The 21,722-nt window shown below is 28.2% G+C and overlaps 1 protein-coding gene across 1 annotated transcript in view; it reads right to left on the bottom strand.

Annotated features, from left to right (window-relative positions):
• The window catches only part of LOC133650022 (glutamate receptor ionotropic, kainate 1-like), a 105,085-nt gene that overhangs the window by 80,867 nt on the left and 2,496 nt on the right, over window positions 1-21,722 (bottom strand). Inside the window, exons 2-3 of the mRNA XM_062046768.1 lie at window positions 9,198-9,365; window positions 6,703-6,960 (exon numbers count right to left, since the gene is read on the bottom strand). Of these exons, the coding sequence (XP_061902752.1) occupies window positions 6,703-6,960; window positions 9,198-9,365 (426 nt within the window). The remainder of the gene's footprint in view (window positions 1-6,702; window positions 6,961-9,197; window positions 9,366-21,722) is intronic.

Genomic DNA, 21,722 nt, shown 5'->3' on the forward strand with positions numbered 1-21,722 from the left:
GGCATTGTAGAACTATGAATACATACATTCATTTGGGTAGGAATTTCCTGGAAATTTTAGGATTTCGGGAAAAACTGAACATTTTTGAAAATATTAATAGTAGCTGTTGAAAACTGTTGACGTAGTAACAGTTTGAATTACAAATGGGTATTTTAGAATTCCTGGAATTTCAGGAAAACTGGAAATTTCTATCGGAAAAAAATAGGAGCATTAGGAGGAATTTTTTGAGGGTGGAATGGTCAAAAACAATTGAAAAATGTGGACTATGAAAACTTTCCAGCAAGAGGTGAAAATAGGGCTTTGAAAAACCGGGACAGAATTCCTGGAATTTTTTGAGCTTGGAAAATGGTAGTTTGATTGTCCAAGGTGAGTGGAGTGTGTGGATGGTGGAACGGTTCGAATCGGATAAGAAATGTGGGATACGGAGTCAATTGTATATTGCCCGTTCATTGTCAATGGGGAGAAAATTCCGGGAAATTTTGGGAAAAGGGAAAACATGTTTGGTAGTTTGATTGTACAAGGTGAGTGGGGTGTGTGGATGGTGGAATGGTTCGAATCGGATAAGAAATGTTGGATATGGAGTCAATTGTATGTCAATGAGTCAATGGGGAGGAAATTCCGGGAAATTTTGGGGAAACCGGGAATTTGGAGAAAAGGGAAAACATGTTTTGTGTTTGATATAGTATGGGAAGAGTGATGTGGGTGGATGGTTGAAAGGTCGGAATCGGCTTTAAAAATGGCGCGACATTTTGAGAATTTAGGGCATTGTAGAACTATGAATACATACATTCATTTGGGTGGGAATTTCCCGGAAATTTTAGGATTTCGGGAAAAACTGAACATTTTTGAAAATATTAATAGTAGCTGTTGAAAACTGTTGACGTAGTAACAGTTTGAATTACAAATGGGTATTTTAGAATTCCTGGAATTTCAGGAAAACCGGAAATTTTTATCGGAAAAAAATAGGAGCATTAGGAGGAATTTTTTGAAGGTGGAATGGTCAAAAACAATTGAAAAATGTGGACTGTGAAAACTTTCCAGCAAGAGGTGAAAGTAGGGCTTTGAAAAACCGGGACAGAATTCCTGGGATTTTTTGAGCTTGGAAAATGGTAGTTTAATTGTCCAAGGGGAGTGGAGTGTGTGGATGGTGGAACGGTTCGAATCGCATGAAAAATGTGGGATATGGAGTCAATTGTATATTGCCCATTCATTGTCAATGGGGAGAAAATTCCGGGAAATTTGGGGAAAACCGGGACTTTGGGGAAAAGGTAAAACATGTTTTGTGTTCGACATATCGGAAGAGTAGTGTGGGTGGACGGTTGAAAGGTCGGAATCGGGTTTATTTTTTGAGAATTTAGGGCATTGTAGAACTATGAATACATACATTCATTTGGATGGGAATTTCCTGGAAATTTTGGAATTTTGGAAAAACTGAAAATTTTTGAAAATATTGATGGTAGCTGTTGAAAACTGTTGACGTAGTAACAGTTTGAATTGAAAATGGGTTATTTTAGAATTCCTGGAATTTTAGGAAAACTGGGAATTTCTATGGAAAAAAATAGCATTAGGAGGAATTTTTTGAAGGTGGAATGGTCAAAAACGGTTGAAATATGTGGACTGTGAAAACTTTCCAGCAAGAGGTGAAAATAGGGCTTCGGAAAACCGGGATGGAATTCCTGGAATTTTTTTAGCTTGGAAAATGGTAGTTTGATGGTCCAAGGGGAGTGGAGTGTGTGGATGGTGGAACGGTTCGAATCGCATAAGAAATGTTGGATATGGAGTCAATTGTATATTGCCCGTTCATTGTCAATGGGGAGAAAATTCCAGGAAAACCAGGAATTTTGGAAAAGGTAAAACATGTTTTGTGTTCATTATATGGTAAGAGTAGTGTGGGTGGATGGTTGAAAGGTCCAAATCGGGTTTAAAAATGGCGCAAAATTTTTTAAATTTAGGGCATTGTAGAACTATGAATACATACATTCATTTGGATGGGAATTTCCTGGAAATTTTAGGATTTCGGGAAAAACTGAACATTTTTGAAAATATTAATAGTAGCTGTTGAAAACTGTTGACGTAGTAACAGTTTGAATTACAAATGGGTATTTTAGAATTCCTGGAATTTCAGGAAAACCGGAAATTTCTATCGGAAAAAAATAGGAGCAATGGGGGGAATTTTTTGAAGGTGGAATGGTCAAAAACGGTTGAAAAATGTGGACTGTGAAAACTTTCCAGCAAAACGTGAAAATAGGGCTGTGGAAAACCGGGAATTCCTGGAATTTTTTTGAGCTTGGAAAATGGTAGTTTAATTGTCCAAGGGGAGTGGAGTGTGTGGATGGTGGAACGGTTCGAATCGGATAAGAAATGTGGGCTATGGAGTCAATTGTATGTCAATGAGTCAATGGGGAGAAAATTCCGTGAAATTTGGGGAAAACCGGGAATTTGGGGAAAAGGGAAAACATGTTTTGTGTTCGATACATCGGAAGAGTAGTGTGGGTGGACGGTTGAAAGGTCGGAATCGGGTTTATTTTTTGAGAATTTAGGGCATTGTAGAACTATGAATACATACATTCATTTGGATGGGAATTTCCTGGAAATTTTGGAATTTTGGAAAAACTGAAAATTTTTGAAAATATTGATAGTAGCTGTTGAAAACTGTTGACGTAGTAACAGTTTGAATTGAAAATGGGTATTTTAGAATTCCTGGAATTTCAGGTAAACTGGGAATTTCTATGGAAATAAAATAGGAGCATTAGGAGGAATTTTTTGAAGGTGGAATGGTCAAAGACGGTTGAAAAATGTGGACTGTGAAAACTTTCCAGCAAAACGTGAAAATAGGGCTGTGGAAAACCGGGAATTCCTGGAATTTTTTTGAGCTTGGAAAATGGTAGTTTAATTGTCCAAGGGGAGTGGAGTGTGTGGATGGTGGAACGGTTCGAATCGGATAAGAAATGTGGGATATGGAGTCAATTGTATATTGCCCGTTCATTGTCAATGGGGAGAAAATTCCAGGAAAACCAGGAATTTTGGAAAAGGTAAAACATGTTTTGTGTTCATTATATGGTAAGAGTAGTGTGGGTGGATGGTTGAAAGGTCCAAATCGGGTTTAAAAATGGCGCAAAATTTTTTAAATTTAGGGCATTGTAGAACTATGAATACATACATTCATTTGGATGGGAATTTCCTGGAAATTTTAGGATTTCGGGAAAAACTGAACATTTTTGAAAATATTAATAGTAGCTGTTGAAAACTGTTGACGTAGTAACAGTTTGAATTACAAATGGGTATTTTAGAATTCCTGGAATTTCAGGAAAACCGGAAATTTCTATCGGAAAAAAATAGGAGCAATGGGGGGAATTTTTTGAAGGTGGAATGGTCAAAGACGGTTGAAAAATGTGGACTGTGAAAACTTTCCAGCAAAACGTGAAAATAGGGCTGTGGAAAACCGGGAATTCCTGGAATTTTTTTGAGCTTGGAAAATGGTAGTTTAATTGTCCAAGGGGAGTGGAGTGTGTGGATGGTGGAACGGTTCGAATCGGATAAGAAATGTTGGATATGGAGTCAATTGTATATTGCCCCTTCATTGTCAATGGGGAGAAAATTCTGGGAAATTTGGGGAAAACCGGGAATTTGGGGTAAAGGGAAAACATGTTTTGTGTTCGATATATCGGAAGAGTAGTGTGGGTGGACGGTTGAAAGGTCGGAATCGGGTTTATTTTTTGAGAATTTAGGGCATTGTAGAACTATGAATACATACATTCATTTGGATGGGAATTTCCTGGAAATTTTGGAATTTTGGAAAAACTGAAAATTTTTAAAAATATTGATAGTAGCTGTTGAAAACTGTTGACGTAGTAACAGTTTGAATTGAAAATGGGTATTTTAGAATTCCTGGAATTTCAGGTAAGCTGGGAATTTCTATGGAAAAAAATAGGAGCATTAAGAGGAATTTTTTAAAGGTGGAATGGTCAAAAACAGTTGAAAAATGTGGACTGTGAAAACTTTCCAGCGAGAGGTAAAAATAGGGCTTTGAAAATCCGGGACAGAATTCCTGGAATTTTTTGAGCTTGGAAAATGGTAGTTTGATTGTCCAAGGGGAGTGGAGTGTGTGGATGGTGGAACGGTTCGAATCGCATGAAAAATGTGGGATATGGAGTCAATTGTATATTGCCCCTTCATTGTCAATGGGGAGAAAATTCCGTGAAATTTGGGGAAAACCGGGAATTTGGGGAAAAGGGAAAACATGTTTTGTGTTCGATATATCGGAAGAGTAGTGTGGGTGGACGGTTGAAAGGTCGGAATCGGGTTTATTTTTTGAGAATTTAGGGCATTGTAGAACTATGAATACATACATTCATTTGGATGGGAATTTCCTGGAAATTTTGGAATTTTGGAAAAACTGAAATTTTTTAAAAATATTGATAGTAGCTGTTGAAAACTGTTGCCGTAGTAACAGTTTGCATTTATTAGTTAGTTAACTAGTTTGTTTGTTAGTTCATTTGTTAATGTATTAGTTAGCTAGTTAGTTTATTTGTTGATATATTAGTTAGCTAGTTAGTTTATTTGTTAATGTATTAGTTAGTTCATAAGTTTGTACGTTTGCTCGTTCGTTAGTTAGTTTGGTTAGTTAGTTCCTTTGTTAGTCACTTCATTCATTAGTTAGTTACTTCTTTCGTTTGTTCGCTCGCTTGCCCGTTAGTTAATTAGCTCAGTTTGTTTGTTCGTTAGTCAGTTATGTAATTAGTTGCTTTGTTCGTTACTTATTCCATTAGTTGATTACTCCGTTCATTTGTTTGCTCGCTCGCTCGTTAGCCTGCTAGTTAGTTAATTTGTTAGTTTGTTCATTTGCTCGTTTGTTCGTTAGTTATTTCATTAGTTAGTTGCTTTGTTTGTTTGTTAGTTTGTCACTTAGTTGCTTTGTTTGTTAGTTACTTAATTCATTAGTTAGTTACTTTGTCTTTTGTATGCTCGTTCGTTAGTTAACTGGCTAGTTAGTTCATTTGTTAGTTTGTTAGTTTGCTCGTTTGTTAGTTACTTTGTTATTTATTTCCTTACTTTGTTAGCTAGTTATTTCATTATTTACTTCATTTTTAAGTTACTTCATTTTTAAGTTACTTCATTCATTAGTTACTTCATTTGTTCACTCGCTTGTTAGTTCGTTAGTTTGTTACTTAATTAGTTGTTTAGTTAGTTTAGTACTTTGTTTGTTAGTTACTTCATTCATTAGTTAGTTACTTTGTTTGTTTGTTCAATCGTTTACTTGTCAGTCAGTTAGCCCGTCGATCTGTTAGTTAGTTAGTTAGCTAGTTAGTTAATCGGTTAGTTAGTTAGCTAGTTAGTTAGTTAGTTAGTCAGTTATGTAAGTAGTTTCTTTGTTCGTTTCTTATTCCATTAGTTGATTACTTTGTTGGTTTGTTTGTTTGATCGCTCGCTCATTAGCTTGCTAGTTAGTTAATTTGTTAGTTTGTTCAATTGCTCGTTTATTCGTTAGTTACTTCATTAGTTAGTTGCTTGGTTTGTTTGTTAGTTTGTCGCTTTATTTGTTAGTTACTTTATTAATTAGTTAGTTACTCTGTCTTTTGTTTGCTCGCTCATTAGTTAACTGGCTGGTTAGTTAATATGTTAGTTAATTTGTTAGTTTGCTCATTTGTTAGTTACTTTGTTATTTATTTCCTTACTTTGTTAGTTATTTTGTTATTTGCTTCATTTTTAAGTTACTTCATTCATTAGTTACTTCATTTGTTCACTCGCTTTTTCGTTTGTTAGTTTGTTACTTCATTAGTTGTTTAGTCTGTAAGTTACTTTGTTTGTTAGTTACATCTTTCATTACTTAGTTACTTTTTTTGTTTGTTCAATCGTTTGCTTGTCAGTCAGTTAGCCCGTCCGTCCGTCGATCTGTTAGTCAGTCAGTCAGTCAGTCAGTTAGTTAGTTAGTTAGTTAGTTAGTCAGTTAGTTAGTAAGTTAGTTAGTCAGTTATGTAAGTAGTTGCTTTGTTCGTTTCTTATTCCATTAGTTGATTACTTTGTTGGTTTGTTTGTTTGTTTGTTTGTTTGTTTGTTTGTTTGTTTGATCGCTCGCTCATTAGCTTGCTAGTTAGTTAATTTGTTAGTTTGTTCAATTGCTCGTTTATTCGTTAGTTACTTCATTAGTTAGTTGCTTTGTTTGTTTGTTAGTTTGTTGCTTAGTTGCTTTGTTTGTTAGTTACTTCATTAATTAGTTAGTTACTCTGTCTTTTGTTCGCTCGCTCATTAGTTAACTGGCTGGTTAGTTAATATGTTAGTTAATTTTTTAGTTCGCTCGTTTTTTAGTTACTCTGTTATTTATTTCCTTACTTTGTTAGATAGTTATTTTGTTATTTACTTCATTTTTAAGTTACTTCACTCATTAGTTACTTCATTTGTTCACTCGCTTTTTCGTTTGTTAGTTTGTTACTTCATTAGTTGTTTAGTCTGTTAGTTACTTTGTTTTTTAGTTACATCTTTCATTAGTTAGTTACTTTGTTTGTTTGTTCAATCGTTTGCTTGTCAGTCAGTGAGCCCGTCCGTCCGCCTGCCCATCAGTTAGTTAGTCAGTTAGCTGGTTGGTTAGTTAGTTAGTTGGTTTTTTAGGTAGTTAGTTAGTTAGTTAGTTGGTTAGTTAGTGAGTGAGTATGGCATGAATGGTAAAATCCAGGCCAGAATGAAAGCGATGTGTTATGGATTGACCGGTGCTGTCGTGGTAGACCAGGGTGAGTTTCCTCCACTTGAAGAAGGTGACCACGTCCAGGATGGCCTTGGCGATGGCGGAGTACTCCGGGTGGAGGTTGATGAAGAAGGTGTCTCTGTTGTCCACAGACGGATGTTTCCAGCGCGTCTGAATGTGCGGCACCTCCAGGGCGTTGCAGATGGACTGCACCGCGCTCACCGACGAACTGTGGGACGGTCCGAACACTGCCACCACCCCTAGGGCCAGCTGGTCGCACACTGAAAACACCAAACAGCTTACTTACTTACTTACTTACTTACTTACTTACTTTTGGAATGTACTTACTTTATATCAGTTAGTTCATTAGTTAGTTACTTTGTAATTCAGTTACTTCACTAGTTAGTTACTTCAGTCATTAGTTAGTTACTTGCCCTTTAGTTACTTTGTTTGTTCGTTAATTCATTAGTTAGTTAGTTAGTTAGTTGCTTGATTGTTTTTTTCATTAGTTAGTTAGTAAGTTAGTTCATTTGTTTGTTACTTTGCCCGTTAATTACTTTGTTCGTAGGTTAGTTGCTTTGTTTGTTTGTTAGTTAGTTATATAGTTAGTTACTTTATTAGTTGGTTACTTTGTAATTTAGTTACTTCATTGGTTAGTTACTTGGTTCATTAGTAAGTTACATTAACCATTCATTACTTTGTTCTTAGGTAGTTACTTTGTTTGTTATTCAGTTGGTTAGTTAGCGAGTTGTATAGATAGTTACTTCACTATTTACTTTGTAACATAGTTACTTCATTAGCTAGTTATTTTGTTCATTATTGAGTTACTTTAATTGATCGTTAGTTAGTTAGTCAGTTAGTTAGTTAGTTAGTTATGATGTTGGTTAGTTGGTTAGTTGGTTGGCTAGTTAGTTAGTTAGTTAGTTAGTTTGTTAGTCAGTTAGTTAGTTAGTTAGTTGGTTAGTTGGTTAGTTGTTAATTTAGAAATGTTAATTACTTTGTTCGTAGGTTAGTTGTTTTGTTAGTTTGTTAGTTAGTTATATAGTTAGTTACTTCATTAGTTGGTTACTTTGTAATTTAGTTACTTCATTGTTTAGTTACTTGGTTCATTAGTTAGTTACATTAACCATTCATTACTTTGTTCGTAGGTAGTTACTTTGTTTGTTATTCAGTTGGTTAGTTAGCAAGTTGTATAGATAGTTACTTCACTATTTACTTTGTAACATAGTTACTTCATTAGCTAGTTACTTTGTTCATTATTGAGTTACTTTAATCGCTCACTAGTTAGTTAGTTAGCTAGTTAGTTAGTTAGTTAGTTAGTTGGTCGGTTGGTTAGTTGGTTAGTTAGTTAGTTAGTTAGTTAATTGGTCGGTTGGTTAGTTGGTTAGTTAGTTAGTTGGTTAGCTAGTTGGTTGGTTGGTTGGTTGGTTGGTTAGTTGGTTGGTTAGTTAGTTATTAATTTCGAAATGTTCATTACTTTGTTCGTAGGTTAGTTGCTTTGTTTGTTTGTTAGTTAGCTATATAGTTAGTTACTTCATTAGTTTTTTACTTTGTAATTTAGTTACTTCATTGTTTAGTTACTTGGTTCATCAGTTAGTTACATTAACCATTCATTACTTTGTTCGTAGGTAGTTACTTTGTTTGTTAGTCAGTCGGTTAGTTAGTGAGTTATATAGATAGTTACTTCGTTAGTTATTTTGTAATGTAGTTACTTCATTAGCTAGTTACTTTGTTCATTAGTGAGTTACTTTGTTTGCAAGTTAGTTAGTTAGTCTGTTGTTTAGCTAGTAATTACGTAATGTAGTTACTTAATTGGTTAGTAATTTCATAATTTAGTTACTTTATTGGTTAGTTAGTTACTTTGCTTGTAGGTTAGTCACTTTGTTAGTTAGCTATTTAGCTAGTTTTTTGGCGAGTTAGAGAATTTGTTTGTCCGTTGGTTAGATAGTTAATTGGTAAGTGTGGTACTTTGTTTGTGGGTTAGTTAGTTAGTTAGTTAGTTAGTTAGTTAGTTAGTTAGTTAGTTAGTTAGTTAGTTAGTTAGTTAGTTAGTTAGTTGCTTTGTTTTTTATTTGTTATTTTGTTAGCTAGTAAATCCCTCATGTAATTACTTCATTGGTTAGTTAGTTACTTTGCTCATAGGCCAGTTTGTTAGTTCATTAGTTAGTTAGCTAGTTTGGTAGTTTCATTAGTTAGTTACTTTGTAATTTAGTTGCTTCATTAGTTAGTTAATTAATTCATTAGTTAGTTACTTTGTTTGTTGTTTCGCTCACTTGTTTGCTTATTCGCTCGTTAGTGAGTTAGCTAGGTACTTAGTGAGTTTGTTGGTTAGTTCCCGTTGGACGGCGAAATTGTCTCAAATAATTAGCACGGCAATTTTAGCATGCTAACAATGTCTTTGTACGACTTACGGGGGCTGCTAGGATTTGAAGACTTTTAGCTTGGAATTAGAATATTGAATTAGCCTAAGGCTATTAGCTAGAAATGTGTGCTAACATGGAACAAAATGTGGCCGTACCTCGTCGGGACGCCTCGAAGCCGTCAAACAAGTTGATCCTCTGGATGTCGTAGGTAAGCGTGACGTTGGGCATCAGCGTCTTGTTGCGGTTGATGTTGTTGACGGCAAACTTGAAGGCTAGCTCGTCCATGCTAACCAGCTCCCTCTCGCGGGTCTCAAAGATGCCACCTGGACATGAGGACGGGGGACAGGAAGCAGAATCGTCAGGATGGAGTCGGTTTCTTTCCTTTCACGACGTCAACGCCACACGAAGAAGAACTAAGTCACAAGAGCCGGCGGAGTTAAAAGCTCCGTTATTTTAACGGGGTTCTTCATTGTTGGCAACCAGCTTTGTTTTGACGGTCGACAAAACAAACGCTAACATGCTAAAACCGTCGTTGTCGACCAATATAAAAATGATTGCCACATAAAACAAATGCTAACATGCTAACACGTAGAGAAAACTGTTGATTGTAAAAATAAAAATAAAAATCTTAAAAGTTAGTAAATAATAAAAACATGTCAATAATCAGCAATAGTTAGATGCACACAAAAAAAATTATTAATCTACTGACACAATAAAATAAGTAAATAATTAAAATAGTAATATATAATTTGATAAAATTATAATGAAATAAAACAATCAGTATGTATCAATATATGAATATATTTACAAATAACAAATATTTTTAGGTTTAGTGCCGAATGTAAGTCATTTTTTTAACCTATATGTGACACAATTATAAAATAAACCCCATAATAATAATAGTAATAATAATAATATTAGTAAGGTTAATAATAATAATAATGATAATAATTAAAAAAGGAGACATTTTTAAAAATTCTCGAAAAAATTAACCATAACAAAATAATAAAAAATATATCAATAATTACACAAGCACACACATAAAAATTATAATAATGTACTGAAACAATAACTTAATTTATCAATTGTAAAAAACTAAAAATACGCAAATAATTAAAATAGTCATATATAATTTGATTAAATTATAATGGAATAATACAAATCAGTATGGATCAATAATAAATATTTACACAAAGAAAAAAATATTTTTAGGTTTAGTGCCAAATGTAAGTAATTTTTTTAAACGAGATGTAATACAATTATTAAATAAATCACACAGTAATAATAATAATAATAATTAACTGACGTAAAATATTCACAAAAGTGTGAAAAATAACTGATTGTAAAAAAATAAGTAATTTTTCAAAATAAATCAAAAAAGTTAACCATAACCAAATAATAAAATTATATCAATAATTACACAAGCACACACATACAATTAAAAATAATGTACTGAATGGATAACTTATCATCAATTTTAAAAAATAAATACAAAATAAGTAAATAATTAAAATAGTCATATATAATTTGATAAAATGATCATGGAATAATACAAATCAGTATGTATCTATATATAATATTTATACAAATAAAAACATATTTTTTAGGTTTAGTGCCAAATGTAAGTCATTTTTTCAAACGAGATGTGATACAATTATTAAATAAATCACACAGTAATAATAATCATAATAATAATGAACTGAGGTAAAATATAAACAAAAGTGAGAAAATAACTTATTTAAGACAAAGAAGTAATTAAAAAAATAAATCAAAAACGTTAATCATAACAAAATAATAAAAATATATCAATAATTACACAAGCACACACATATAATTAATAATAATGTATTGAATTGATAACTTATAATCAACTGTAAAAAATAAAATAAAAAATACGTAAATAATTAAAATAGTCATATATAATGTGATAAAATGATAATGGAATAATACAAATCAGTATGTATCAATAATAAATATTTATACAAATAAAAAAATATTTTTAGGTTTAGTGCCAAATTTAAGTCCTTTTTTTAAACGAGATGTGATACAATTAATAAATAAATCACACACATATGATAATCATAATAATAATTAACTGAGGTAAAATATACACAGAAGCGAGAAAATAACGGATTGTAAAAAAAGAAGTAATTTTCAAAAATAAATCAAAAAAGTTAACAATAACAAAATAATAAAAATATACCAGTAATTACACAAGCACACACATTAAAATTATAATAATGTACTGAAACAATAACCTATAATCAATTGTAAAAAAAAAACAAAACGTAAATAATTTAAATAGTCATGTATAATTTGTTAAAATGATAATAGAATAATACAATGTATCAATATATAATATTTATACAAATAAAAACATATTTTTAGGTTTAATGTCAAATGTAAGTACTTTTTTTAAACGAGATGTGATACAATTATTAAATAAATCACACAATAATAATAATCATAATAATAATAATTAACTTAATTATAACAACAATTAAAAAATATGTCAAGAATTACAGAAGCAAAAAAAATGATACAATTAATTATTATCAATTGTAAAAAAAAAAAAAAAAAAGGTAAATAATTAAAATAGTCATTATAAAACTATAATTAAACCATAAAAATCAGTACAAAAAATATTTTTACATTTTGTGACGACTGTAAGTCATTTTTTTTATCCTAGAAGTGAGACAATTATGACATAAATCACATCCATCCATCCATCCATTTCCTACCGCTTGTCCCTCTTAATTATAACAACAATTTTTAAAAATGTGTCAATAATTACACAAGCAAAAAAACCCTGATACAATTACTTATTATCAATTGTAAAAAAAAAAAAGGAAATAATTAAACTAGTCATGATAAAACTATAATTAAATCATACAAATCAGTACAAAAAATATGTTTACATTTTGTGACAACTGTAAGTAATTTTTTTATCCTAGAAGTGAGACAATTATGACATGAATCACATCCATCCATTTCCTACCGCTTGTCCCTCTCAATTATAACAACAATTAAAAAATATGTCAATAATTACACAAGCAAAAAAACTGATACAATTAATTATTTTTAATTGTAAAAAAAAAAGGTAAATAATTAAAATAGTCATGATAAAACTATAATGAAATCATACATATCAGTATAAAAAATAGTTTTACATTTTGTGACAACTTTAAGTCTTTTTTTTTTATCCTAGAAGTGAGACAATTATGACATAAATCACATCCATCCATCCATCTATTTCCTACCGCTTGTCCCTCTTAATTATAACAACAATTAAAAAATATGTCAATAATTACACAAGCAAAAAAAATGATACAATTAATTATTATCAATTGTAAAAAAAAATTAAAAAAAGGTAAATAATTAAAATAGTCATGATAAAACTATAATGAAATCATACAAATCAGTACAAAAAATATTTTTACATTTTGTGACAACTGTAAGTAATTTTTTTATCCTAGAAGTGAGACAATTATGACATAAATCACATCCATCCATTTCCTACCGCTTGTCCCTCTTAATTATAACAATTAAAAAATATGTCAATAATTACACAAGCAAAAAAAACCTGATACAATTACTTATTATCAATTGTAAAAAAAAAAAGGAAATAATTAAACTAGTCATGATAAAACTATAATTAAATCATACAAATCAGTACAAAAAATATGTTTACATTTTGTGATAACTGTAAGTAATTTTTTTATCCTAGAAGTGAGACAATTATGACATAAATCACATCCATCCATTTCCTACCGCTTGTCCCTCTCAATTATAACAACAATTAAAAAATATGTCAATAATTACACAAGCAAAAAAACTGATACAATTAATTATTTTTAATTGTAAAAAAAAAAGGTAAATAATTAAAATAGTCATGATAAAACTATAATGAAATCATACATATCAGTACAAAAAATAGTTTTACATTTTGTGACAACTTTAAGTCTTTTTTTTTTATCCTAGAAGTGAGACAATTATGACATAAATCACATCCATCCATCCATCTATTTCCTACCGCTTGTCCCTCTTAATTATAACAACAATTAAAAAATATGTCAATAATTACACAAGCAAAAAAAATGATACAATTAATTATTATCAATTGTAAAAAAATTTTAAAAAAGGTAAATAATTAAAATAGTCATGATAAAACTATAATGAAATCATACAAATCAGTACAAAAAATATTTTTACATTTTGTGACAACTGTAAGTAATTTTTTTATCCTAGAAGTGAGACAATTATGACATAAATCACATCCATCCATTTCCTACCGCTTGTCCCTCTTAATTATAACAATTAAAAAATATGTCAATAATTACACAAGCAAAAAAAACCTGATACAATTACTTATTATCAATTGTAAAAAAAAAAAAGGAAATAATTAAACTAGTCATGATAAAACTATAATTAAATCATACAAATCAGTACAAAAAATATGTTTACATTTTGTGATAACTGTAAGTAATTTTTTTATCCTAGAAGTGAGACAATTATGACATAAATCACATCCATCCATTTCCTACCGCTTGTCCCTCTCAATTATAACAACAATTAAAAAATATGTCAATAATTACACAAGCAAAAAAACTGATACAATTAATTATTTTTAATTGTAAAAAAAAAGGTAAATAATTAAAATAGTCATGATAAAACTATAATGAAATCATACATATCAGTACAAAAAATAGTTTTACATTTTGTGACAACTTTAAGTCTTTTTTTTTTATCCTAGAAGTGAGACAATTATGACATAAATCACATCCATCCATCCATCTATTTCCTACCGCTTGTCCCTCTTAATTATAACAACAATTAAAAAATATGTCAATAATTACACAAGCAAAAAAAATGATACAATTAATTATTATCAATTGTAAAAAAAAATTAAAAAAGGTAAATAATTAAAATAGTCATGATAAAACTATAATGAAATCATACAAATCAGTACAAAAAATATTTTTACATTTTGTGACAACTGTAAGTAATTTTTTTATCCTAGAAGTGAGACAATTATGACATAAATCACATCCATCCATTTCCTACCGCTTGTCCCTCTTAATTATAACAATTAAAAAATATGTCAATAATTACACAAGCAAAAAAAACCTGATACAATTACTTATTATCAATTGTAAAAAAAAAAAAAAAGGAAATAATTAAACTAGTCATGATAAAACTATAATTAAATCATACATATCAGTACAAAAAATATGTTTACATTTTGTGACAACTTTAAGTCTTTTTTTTTTCCTAGAAGTGAGACAATTATGACATAAATCACATCCATCCATCCATCCATCCATTTTCTACCGCTTGTCCCTCTTAATTATAAGAATTAAAAAATATGTCAATAATTACACAAGCAAAAAAAACCTGATACAATTACTTATTATCAATTGTAAAAGAAAAAAAAAGGAAATAATTAAAATAGTCATGATAAAACTATAATTAAATCATACAAATCAGTACAAAAAATATTTTTACATTTTGTGACGACTGTAAGTCATTTTTTTTATCCTAGAAGTGAGACAATTATGACATAAATCACATCCATCCATCCATCCATCCAATTCCTACCGCTTGTCCCTCAGAATTATAACAACAATTTAAAAAAATATGTCAATAATTACACAAGCAAAAAAAAATGATACAATCAATTATCAATTGTAAAAATTAAAAAAAAAAGGTAAATAATTCAAATAGTCATGATAAAACTATAATGAAATCATACAAATCAGTACAAAAAATATTTTTACATTTTGTGACGACTGTAAGTCTTTTTTTTTTATCCTAGAAGTGAGACAATTATGACATAAATCACATCCATCCATCCATCCATTTCCTACCGCTTGTCCCTCTGAATTATAACAACAATTAAAAAATATGTCAATAATTACACAAGCAAAAAAATGATACAATTAATTATTATCAATTGTAAAAAAAAAATTAAAAAGGTAAATAATTAAACTAGTCATGATAAAACTATAATTAAATCATACAAATCAGTACAAAAAATATTTTTACATTTTGCAACGACTTTAAGTCTTTTTTTTATCCTAGAAGTGAGACAATTATGACATAAAACACATCCATCCATTTCCTACCGCTTGTCCCTCTTAATTATAACAACAATTAAAAAATATGTCAATAATTACACAAGCAAAAACAATGATACAATTAATTATTATCAATTGTAAAAAAAAATTAAAAAAGGTAAATAACTAAACTAGTCATGATAAAACTATAATGAAATCATACAAATCAGTACAAAAAATATTTTTACATTTTGTGACGACTGTAAGTCTTTTTTTTATCCTAGAAGTGAGACAATTATGACATAAATCACATCCATCCATTTCCTACCGCTTGTCCCTCATAATTATAACAATTAAAAAATATGTCAATAATTACACAAGCAAAAAAAACCTGATACAATTAATTATTATCAATTGTAAAAAAAAAAAAAAAGGAAATAATTAAACTAGTCATGATAAAACTATAATTAAATCATACAAATCAGTACAAAAAATATTTGTACATTTTGTGACAACTTTAAGTCTTTTTTTTTATCATAGAAGTGAGACAATTATGACATAAATCACATCCACCCATCCATCCATTTTCTACCGCTTGTCCCTCTTAATTATAACAACAATTTAAAAAGATGTCAATAATTACACAAGCAAAAAACCCTGATACAATTAATTATTATCAATTGTAAAAAAAGAAGGAAATAATTAAACTAGTCATGATAAAACTATAATTAAATCATACAAATCAGTACAAAAAATATTTTTACATTTTGTGACAACTTTAAGTCTTTTTTTTTATCCTAGAAGTGAGACAATTATGACATAAATCACATCCATCAATTTCCTACCGCTTGTCCCTCTTAATTATAACAACAATTAAAAAATATGTCAATAATTACACAAGCAAAAAAAAATGATACAATTACTTATTATCAATTGTAAAAAAAAATTAAAAAAGGTAAATAATTAAACTAGTCATGATAAAACTATAATGAAATCATACAAATCAGTACAAAAAATATTTTTACATTTTGTGACGACTGTAAGTCTTTTTTTTTATCCTAGAAGTGAGACAATTATGACATAAATCACATCCATCCATTTCCTACCGCTTGTCCCTCTCAATTATAACAACAATTAAAAAATATGTCAATAATTACACAAGCAAAAAAAACTGATACAATTACTTATTATCAATTGTAAAAAAAAAGGTAAATAATTAAACTAGTCATGATAAAACTATAATTAAATCATACATATCAGTACAAAAAATATTTTTACATTTTGTGACGACTGTAAGTCATTTTTTTTATCCTAGAAGTGAGACAATTATGACATAAATCACATCCATCCATTTGCTACCTCTTGTCCCTCTTAATTATGACAATTAAAAAATATGTCAATAATTACACAAGCAAAAAAAACTGATACAATTACTTATTATCAATTGTAAAAATAAAAAAAAGGAAATAATTAAACTAGTCATGATAAAACTATAGTAAAATCATACAAATCAGTAGTATATATATAAAAAATATGTTTACATTTTGTGACGACTGTAAGTAATTTTTTTATCCTAGAAGTGAGACAATTATGACATAAATCACATCCATCAATTTCCTACCGCTTGTCCCTCTTAATTATAACAACAATTAAAAAATATGTCAATAATTACACAAGCAAAAAAAAAAGATACAATTACTTATTATCAATTGTAAAAAAAAAAAAAAGGAAATAATTAAACTAGTCATGATAAAACTATAATTAAATCATACAAATCAGTACAAAAAATATTTCTACATTTTGTGACAACTTTAAGTCTTTTTTTATCCTAGAAGTGAGACAATTATGACATAAATCACATCCATCCATTTGCTACCGCTTGTCCCTCTTAATTATAACAACAATTAAAAAATATGTCAATAATTACACAAGCAAAAAAAAATTATACAATTAATTATTATCAATTGTAAAAAAAAATTTAAAAAGGTAAATAATTAAAATAGTCATGATAAAACTATAATGAAATCATACATATCAGTACAAAAAAACATTTTTACATTTTGTGACGACTGTAAGTCATTTTTTTTATCCTAGAAGTGAGACAATTATGACATAAATCACATCCATCCATTCATCCATTTCCTACCGCTTGTCCTTCTTAATTATAACAATTAAAAAATATGTCAATAATTACACAAGCAAAAAAAACCTCATACAATTACTTATTATCAATTGTAAAAAAAAAAAAGAAGGAAATAATTAAACTAGTCATGATAAAACTATAATTAAATCATACAAATCAGTAGTATATATATATATAATATTTTTACATTTTGTGACGACTGTAAGTAATTTTTTATCCTAGAAGTGAGACAATTATGACATAAATCACATTCTTCAATTTCCTACCGCTTGTCCCTCTTAATTATAACAATTAAAAAATATGTCAATAATTACACAAGCAAAAAAAACTGATACAATTACTTATTATCAATTGTAAAAAAAAAAGGTAAATAATTAAAATAGTCATGATAAAACTATAATGAAATCATACACATCAGTACAAAAAATATTTTTACATTTTGCGACGACTGTAAGTCTTTTTTTTAATCCTAGAAGTGAGACAATTATGACATAAATCACATCCATCCATTTCCTACCGCTTGTCCCTCTTAATTATAACAACAATTAAAAAATATGTCAAGAATTACACAAGCAAAAAAAAATGATACAATTAATTATTATCAATTGTAAAAAAAAAAATTAAAAGGTAAATAATTAAAATAGTCATGATAAAACTATAATGAAATCATACAAATCAGTACAAAAAATATTTTTACATTTTGTGATGACTGTAAGTCATTTTTTTTTATCCTAGAAGTGAGACAATTATGACATAAATCACATCCATCCATTTCCTACCGCTTGTCCCTCTTAATTATAACAATTAAAATAATATGTCAATAATTACACAAGCAAAAAAAAATGATACAATTACTTATTATCAATTGTAAAAAAAGGAAATAATTAAACTAGTCATGATAAAACTATAATAAAATCATACAAATTAGTAGTATATATATATAAAATATTTTTACATTTTGTGACGACTGTAAGTAATTTTTTTATCCTAGAAGTGAGACAATTATGACATAAAGCACATCCATCCATCCATCCATTTTCTACCGCTTGTCCCTCTGAATTATAAGAACAATTAAAAAATATGTCAATAATTACACAAGCAAAAAAAATGATACAATTAATTATTATCAATTGTAAAAAAAAAAAAAAAAAAAGGTAAATAATTAAAATAGTCATGATAAAACTACAATTAAATCATACAAATCAGCACAAAAAATATTTTTACATTTTGTGACGACTTTAGGTCTTTTTTTTATCCTAGAAGTGAGACAATTATGACATAAATCACATCCATCCATCCATCCATTTCCTACCGCTTGTCCCTCTGAATTATAACAACAATTAAAAAATATGTCAATAATTACACAAGCAAAAAAAATGATACAATTAATTATTATCAATTGTAAAAAATAAATAAAAAAGGTAAATAATTAAAATAGTCATGATAAAACTATAATTAAATCATACAAATCAGTACAAAAAATATTTTTACATTTTGTGACGACTGTAAGTCATTTTTTTTATCCTAGAAGTGAGACAATTATGACATAAATCACATCCATCCATTTCCTACCGCTTGTCCCTCTTAATTATAACAACAATTAAAAAATATGTCAATAATTACACAAGCAAAAAAAATGATACAATTAATTATTATCAATTGTAAAAAAAAATTAAAAAAGGTAAATAATTAAACTAGTCATGATAAAACTATAATGAAATCATACATATCAGTACAAAAAATATTTTTACATTTTGCGACGACTGTAAGTCATTTTTTTTATCCTAGAAGTGAGACAATTATGACATAAATCACATCCATCCATTTCCTACCGCTTGTCCCTCTTAATTATAACAACAATTAAAAAATATGTCAATAATTACACAAGCAAAAAAACCTGATACAATTACTTATTATCAATTGTAAAAAAAGGAAATAATTAAACTAGTCATGATAAAACTATAATAAAATCATACAAATCAGTAGTATATATATATAAAATATTTTTACATTTTGTGACGACTGTAAGTCTTTTTTTTTATCCTAGAAGTGAGACAATTATGACATAAATCACATCCATCCATCCATCCATTTTCTACCGATTGTCCCTCTTAATTATAACAACAATTTTTAAAAATATGTCAATAATTACACAAGCAAAAAAACCCTGATACAATTACTTATTATCAATTGTAAAAAAAAAAAAAAGGAAATAATTAAACTAGTCATGATAAAACTATAATGAAATCATACAAATCAGTACAAAAAATATTTTTACATTTTGTGACAACTGTAAGTCTTTTTTTTTATCCTAGAAGTGAGACAATTATGACATAAATCACATCCATCCATTTCCTACCGCTTGTCCCTCTTAATTATAACAATTAAAATAATATGTCAATAATTACATAAGCAAAAAAAACTGACACAATTACTTATTATCAATTGTAAAAAAAGGAAATAATTAAACTAGTCATGATAAAACTATAATAAAATCATACAAATCAGTAGTATATATATATAAAATATTTTTACATTTTGTGACGACTGTAAGTAATTTTTTTATCCTAGAAGTGAGACAATTATGACATAAATCACATCCATCCATTTCCTACCGCTTGTCCCTCTTAATTATAACAACAATTAAAAAATATGTCAATAATTACACAAGCAAAAAAAACTGATACAATTAATTATTATCAATTGTAAAAAAAAAAAAGGAAATAATTAAACTAGTCATGATAAAACTATAATGAAATCATACATATCAGTACAAAAAATATTTTTACATTTTGTGACAACTTTAAGTCTTTTTTTTTATCCTAGAAGTGAGACAATTATGACATAAATCACATCCATCCATTTCCTACCGCTTGTCCCTCTTAATTATAACAACAATTTTTAAAAATGTGTCAATAATTACACAAGCAAAAAAAATGATACAATTAATTATTATCAATTGTAAAAAAAAATTAAAAAAGGTAAATAATTAAACTAGTCATGATAAAACTATAATGAAATCATACATATCAGTACAAAAAATATTTTTACATTTTGTGACAACTTTAAGTCTTTTTTTTATCCTAGAAGTGAGACAATTATGACATAAATCACATCCATCCATTTCCTACCGCTTGTCCCTCTTAATTATAACAACAATTAAAAAATATGTCAATAATTACACAAGCAAAAAAAATGATACAATTACTTATTATCAATTGTAAAAAAAAAAAAAGGAAATAATTAAACTAGTCATGATAAAACTATAATGAAATCATACAAATCAGTCCAAAAAATATTTTTACATTTTGTGACAACTTTAAGTCTTTTTTTTATCCTAGAAGTGAGACAATTATGACATAAATCACATCCATCCATTTCCTACCGCTTGTCCCTCTTAATTATAACAACAATTTTTAAAAATGTGTCAATAATTACACAAGCAAAAAAATGATACAATTAATTATTATCAATTGTAAAAAAAAATTAAAAAAGGTAAATAATTAAACTAGTCATGATAAAACTATAATGAAATCATACATATCAGTACAAAAAATATTTTTACATTTTGTGACAACTTTAAGTCTTTTTTTTATCCTAGAAGTGAGACAATTATGACATAAATCACATCCATCCATTTCCTACCGCTTGTCCCTCTTAATTATAACAACAATTAAAAAATATGTCAATAATTACACAAGCAAAAAAAATGATACAATTACTTATTATCAATTGTAAAAAAAAAAAAAAAGGAAATAATTAAACTAGTCATGATAAAACTATAATGAAATCATACAAATCAGTCCAAAAAATATTTTTACATTTTGTGACAACTTTAAGTCTTTTTTTTTTATCCTAGCAGGGAGACAATTATGACATAAATCACATCCATCCATTTCCTACCGCTTGTCCCTCTGAATTATAACAACAATTAAAAAATATGTCAATAATTACACAAGCAAAAAAAATGATACAATTAATTATTATCAATTGTAAAAAAAAATTAAAAAAGGTAAATAATTAAACTAGTCATTATAAAACTATAATTAAATCATACAAATCAGTACAAAAAATATTTTTACATTTTGTAACGACTGTAAGTCATTTTTTTATCCTAGAAGTGAGACAATTATGACATAAATCACATCCATCCATTTCCTACCGCTTGTCCCTCTTAATTATAACAATTAAAAAAAATGTCAATAATTACACAAGCAAAAAAAACCTGATACAATTACTTATTATCAATTGTAAAAATAAAAAAAAAGGAAATAATTAAACTAGTCATGATAAAACTATAGTAAAATCATACAAATCAGTACAAAAAATATTTTTACATTTTGTGACAACTTTAAGTCTTTTTTTTATCCTAGAAGTGAGACAATTATGACATAAATCACATCCATCCATTTCCTACCGCTTGTCCCTCTTAATTATAACAATTAAAAAATATGTCATTAATTACACAAGCAAAAAAAAAC

The sequence above is a fragment of the Entelurus aequoreus genome, linkage group LG05, assembly GCF_033978785.1.
Source record: "Entelurus aequoreus isolate RoL-2023_Sb linkage group LG05, RoL_Eaeq_v1.1, whole genome shotgun sequence".
Lineage (NCBI taxonomy): Eukaryota > Metazoa > Chordata > Actinopteri > Syngnathiformes > Syngnathidae > Entelurus > Entelurus aequoreus.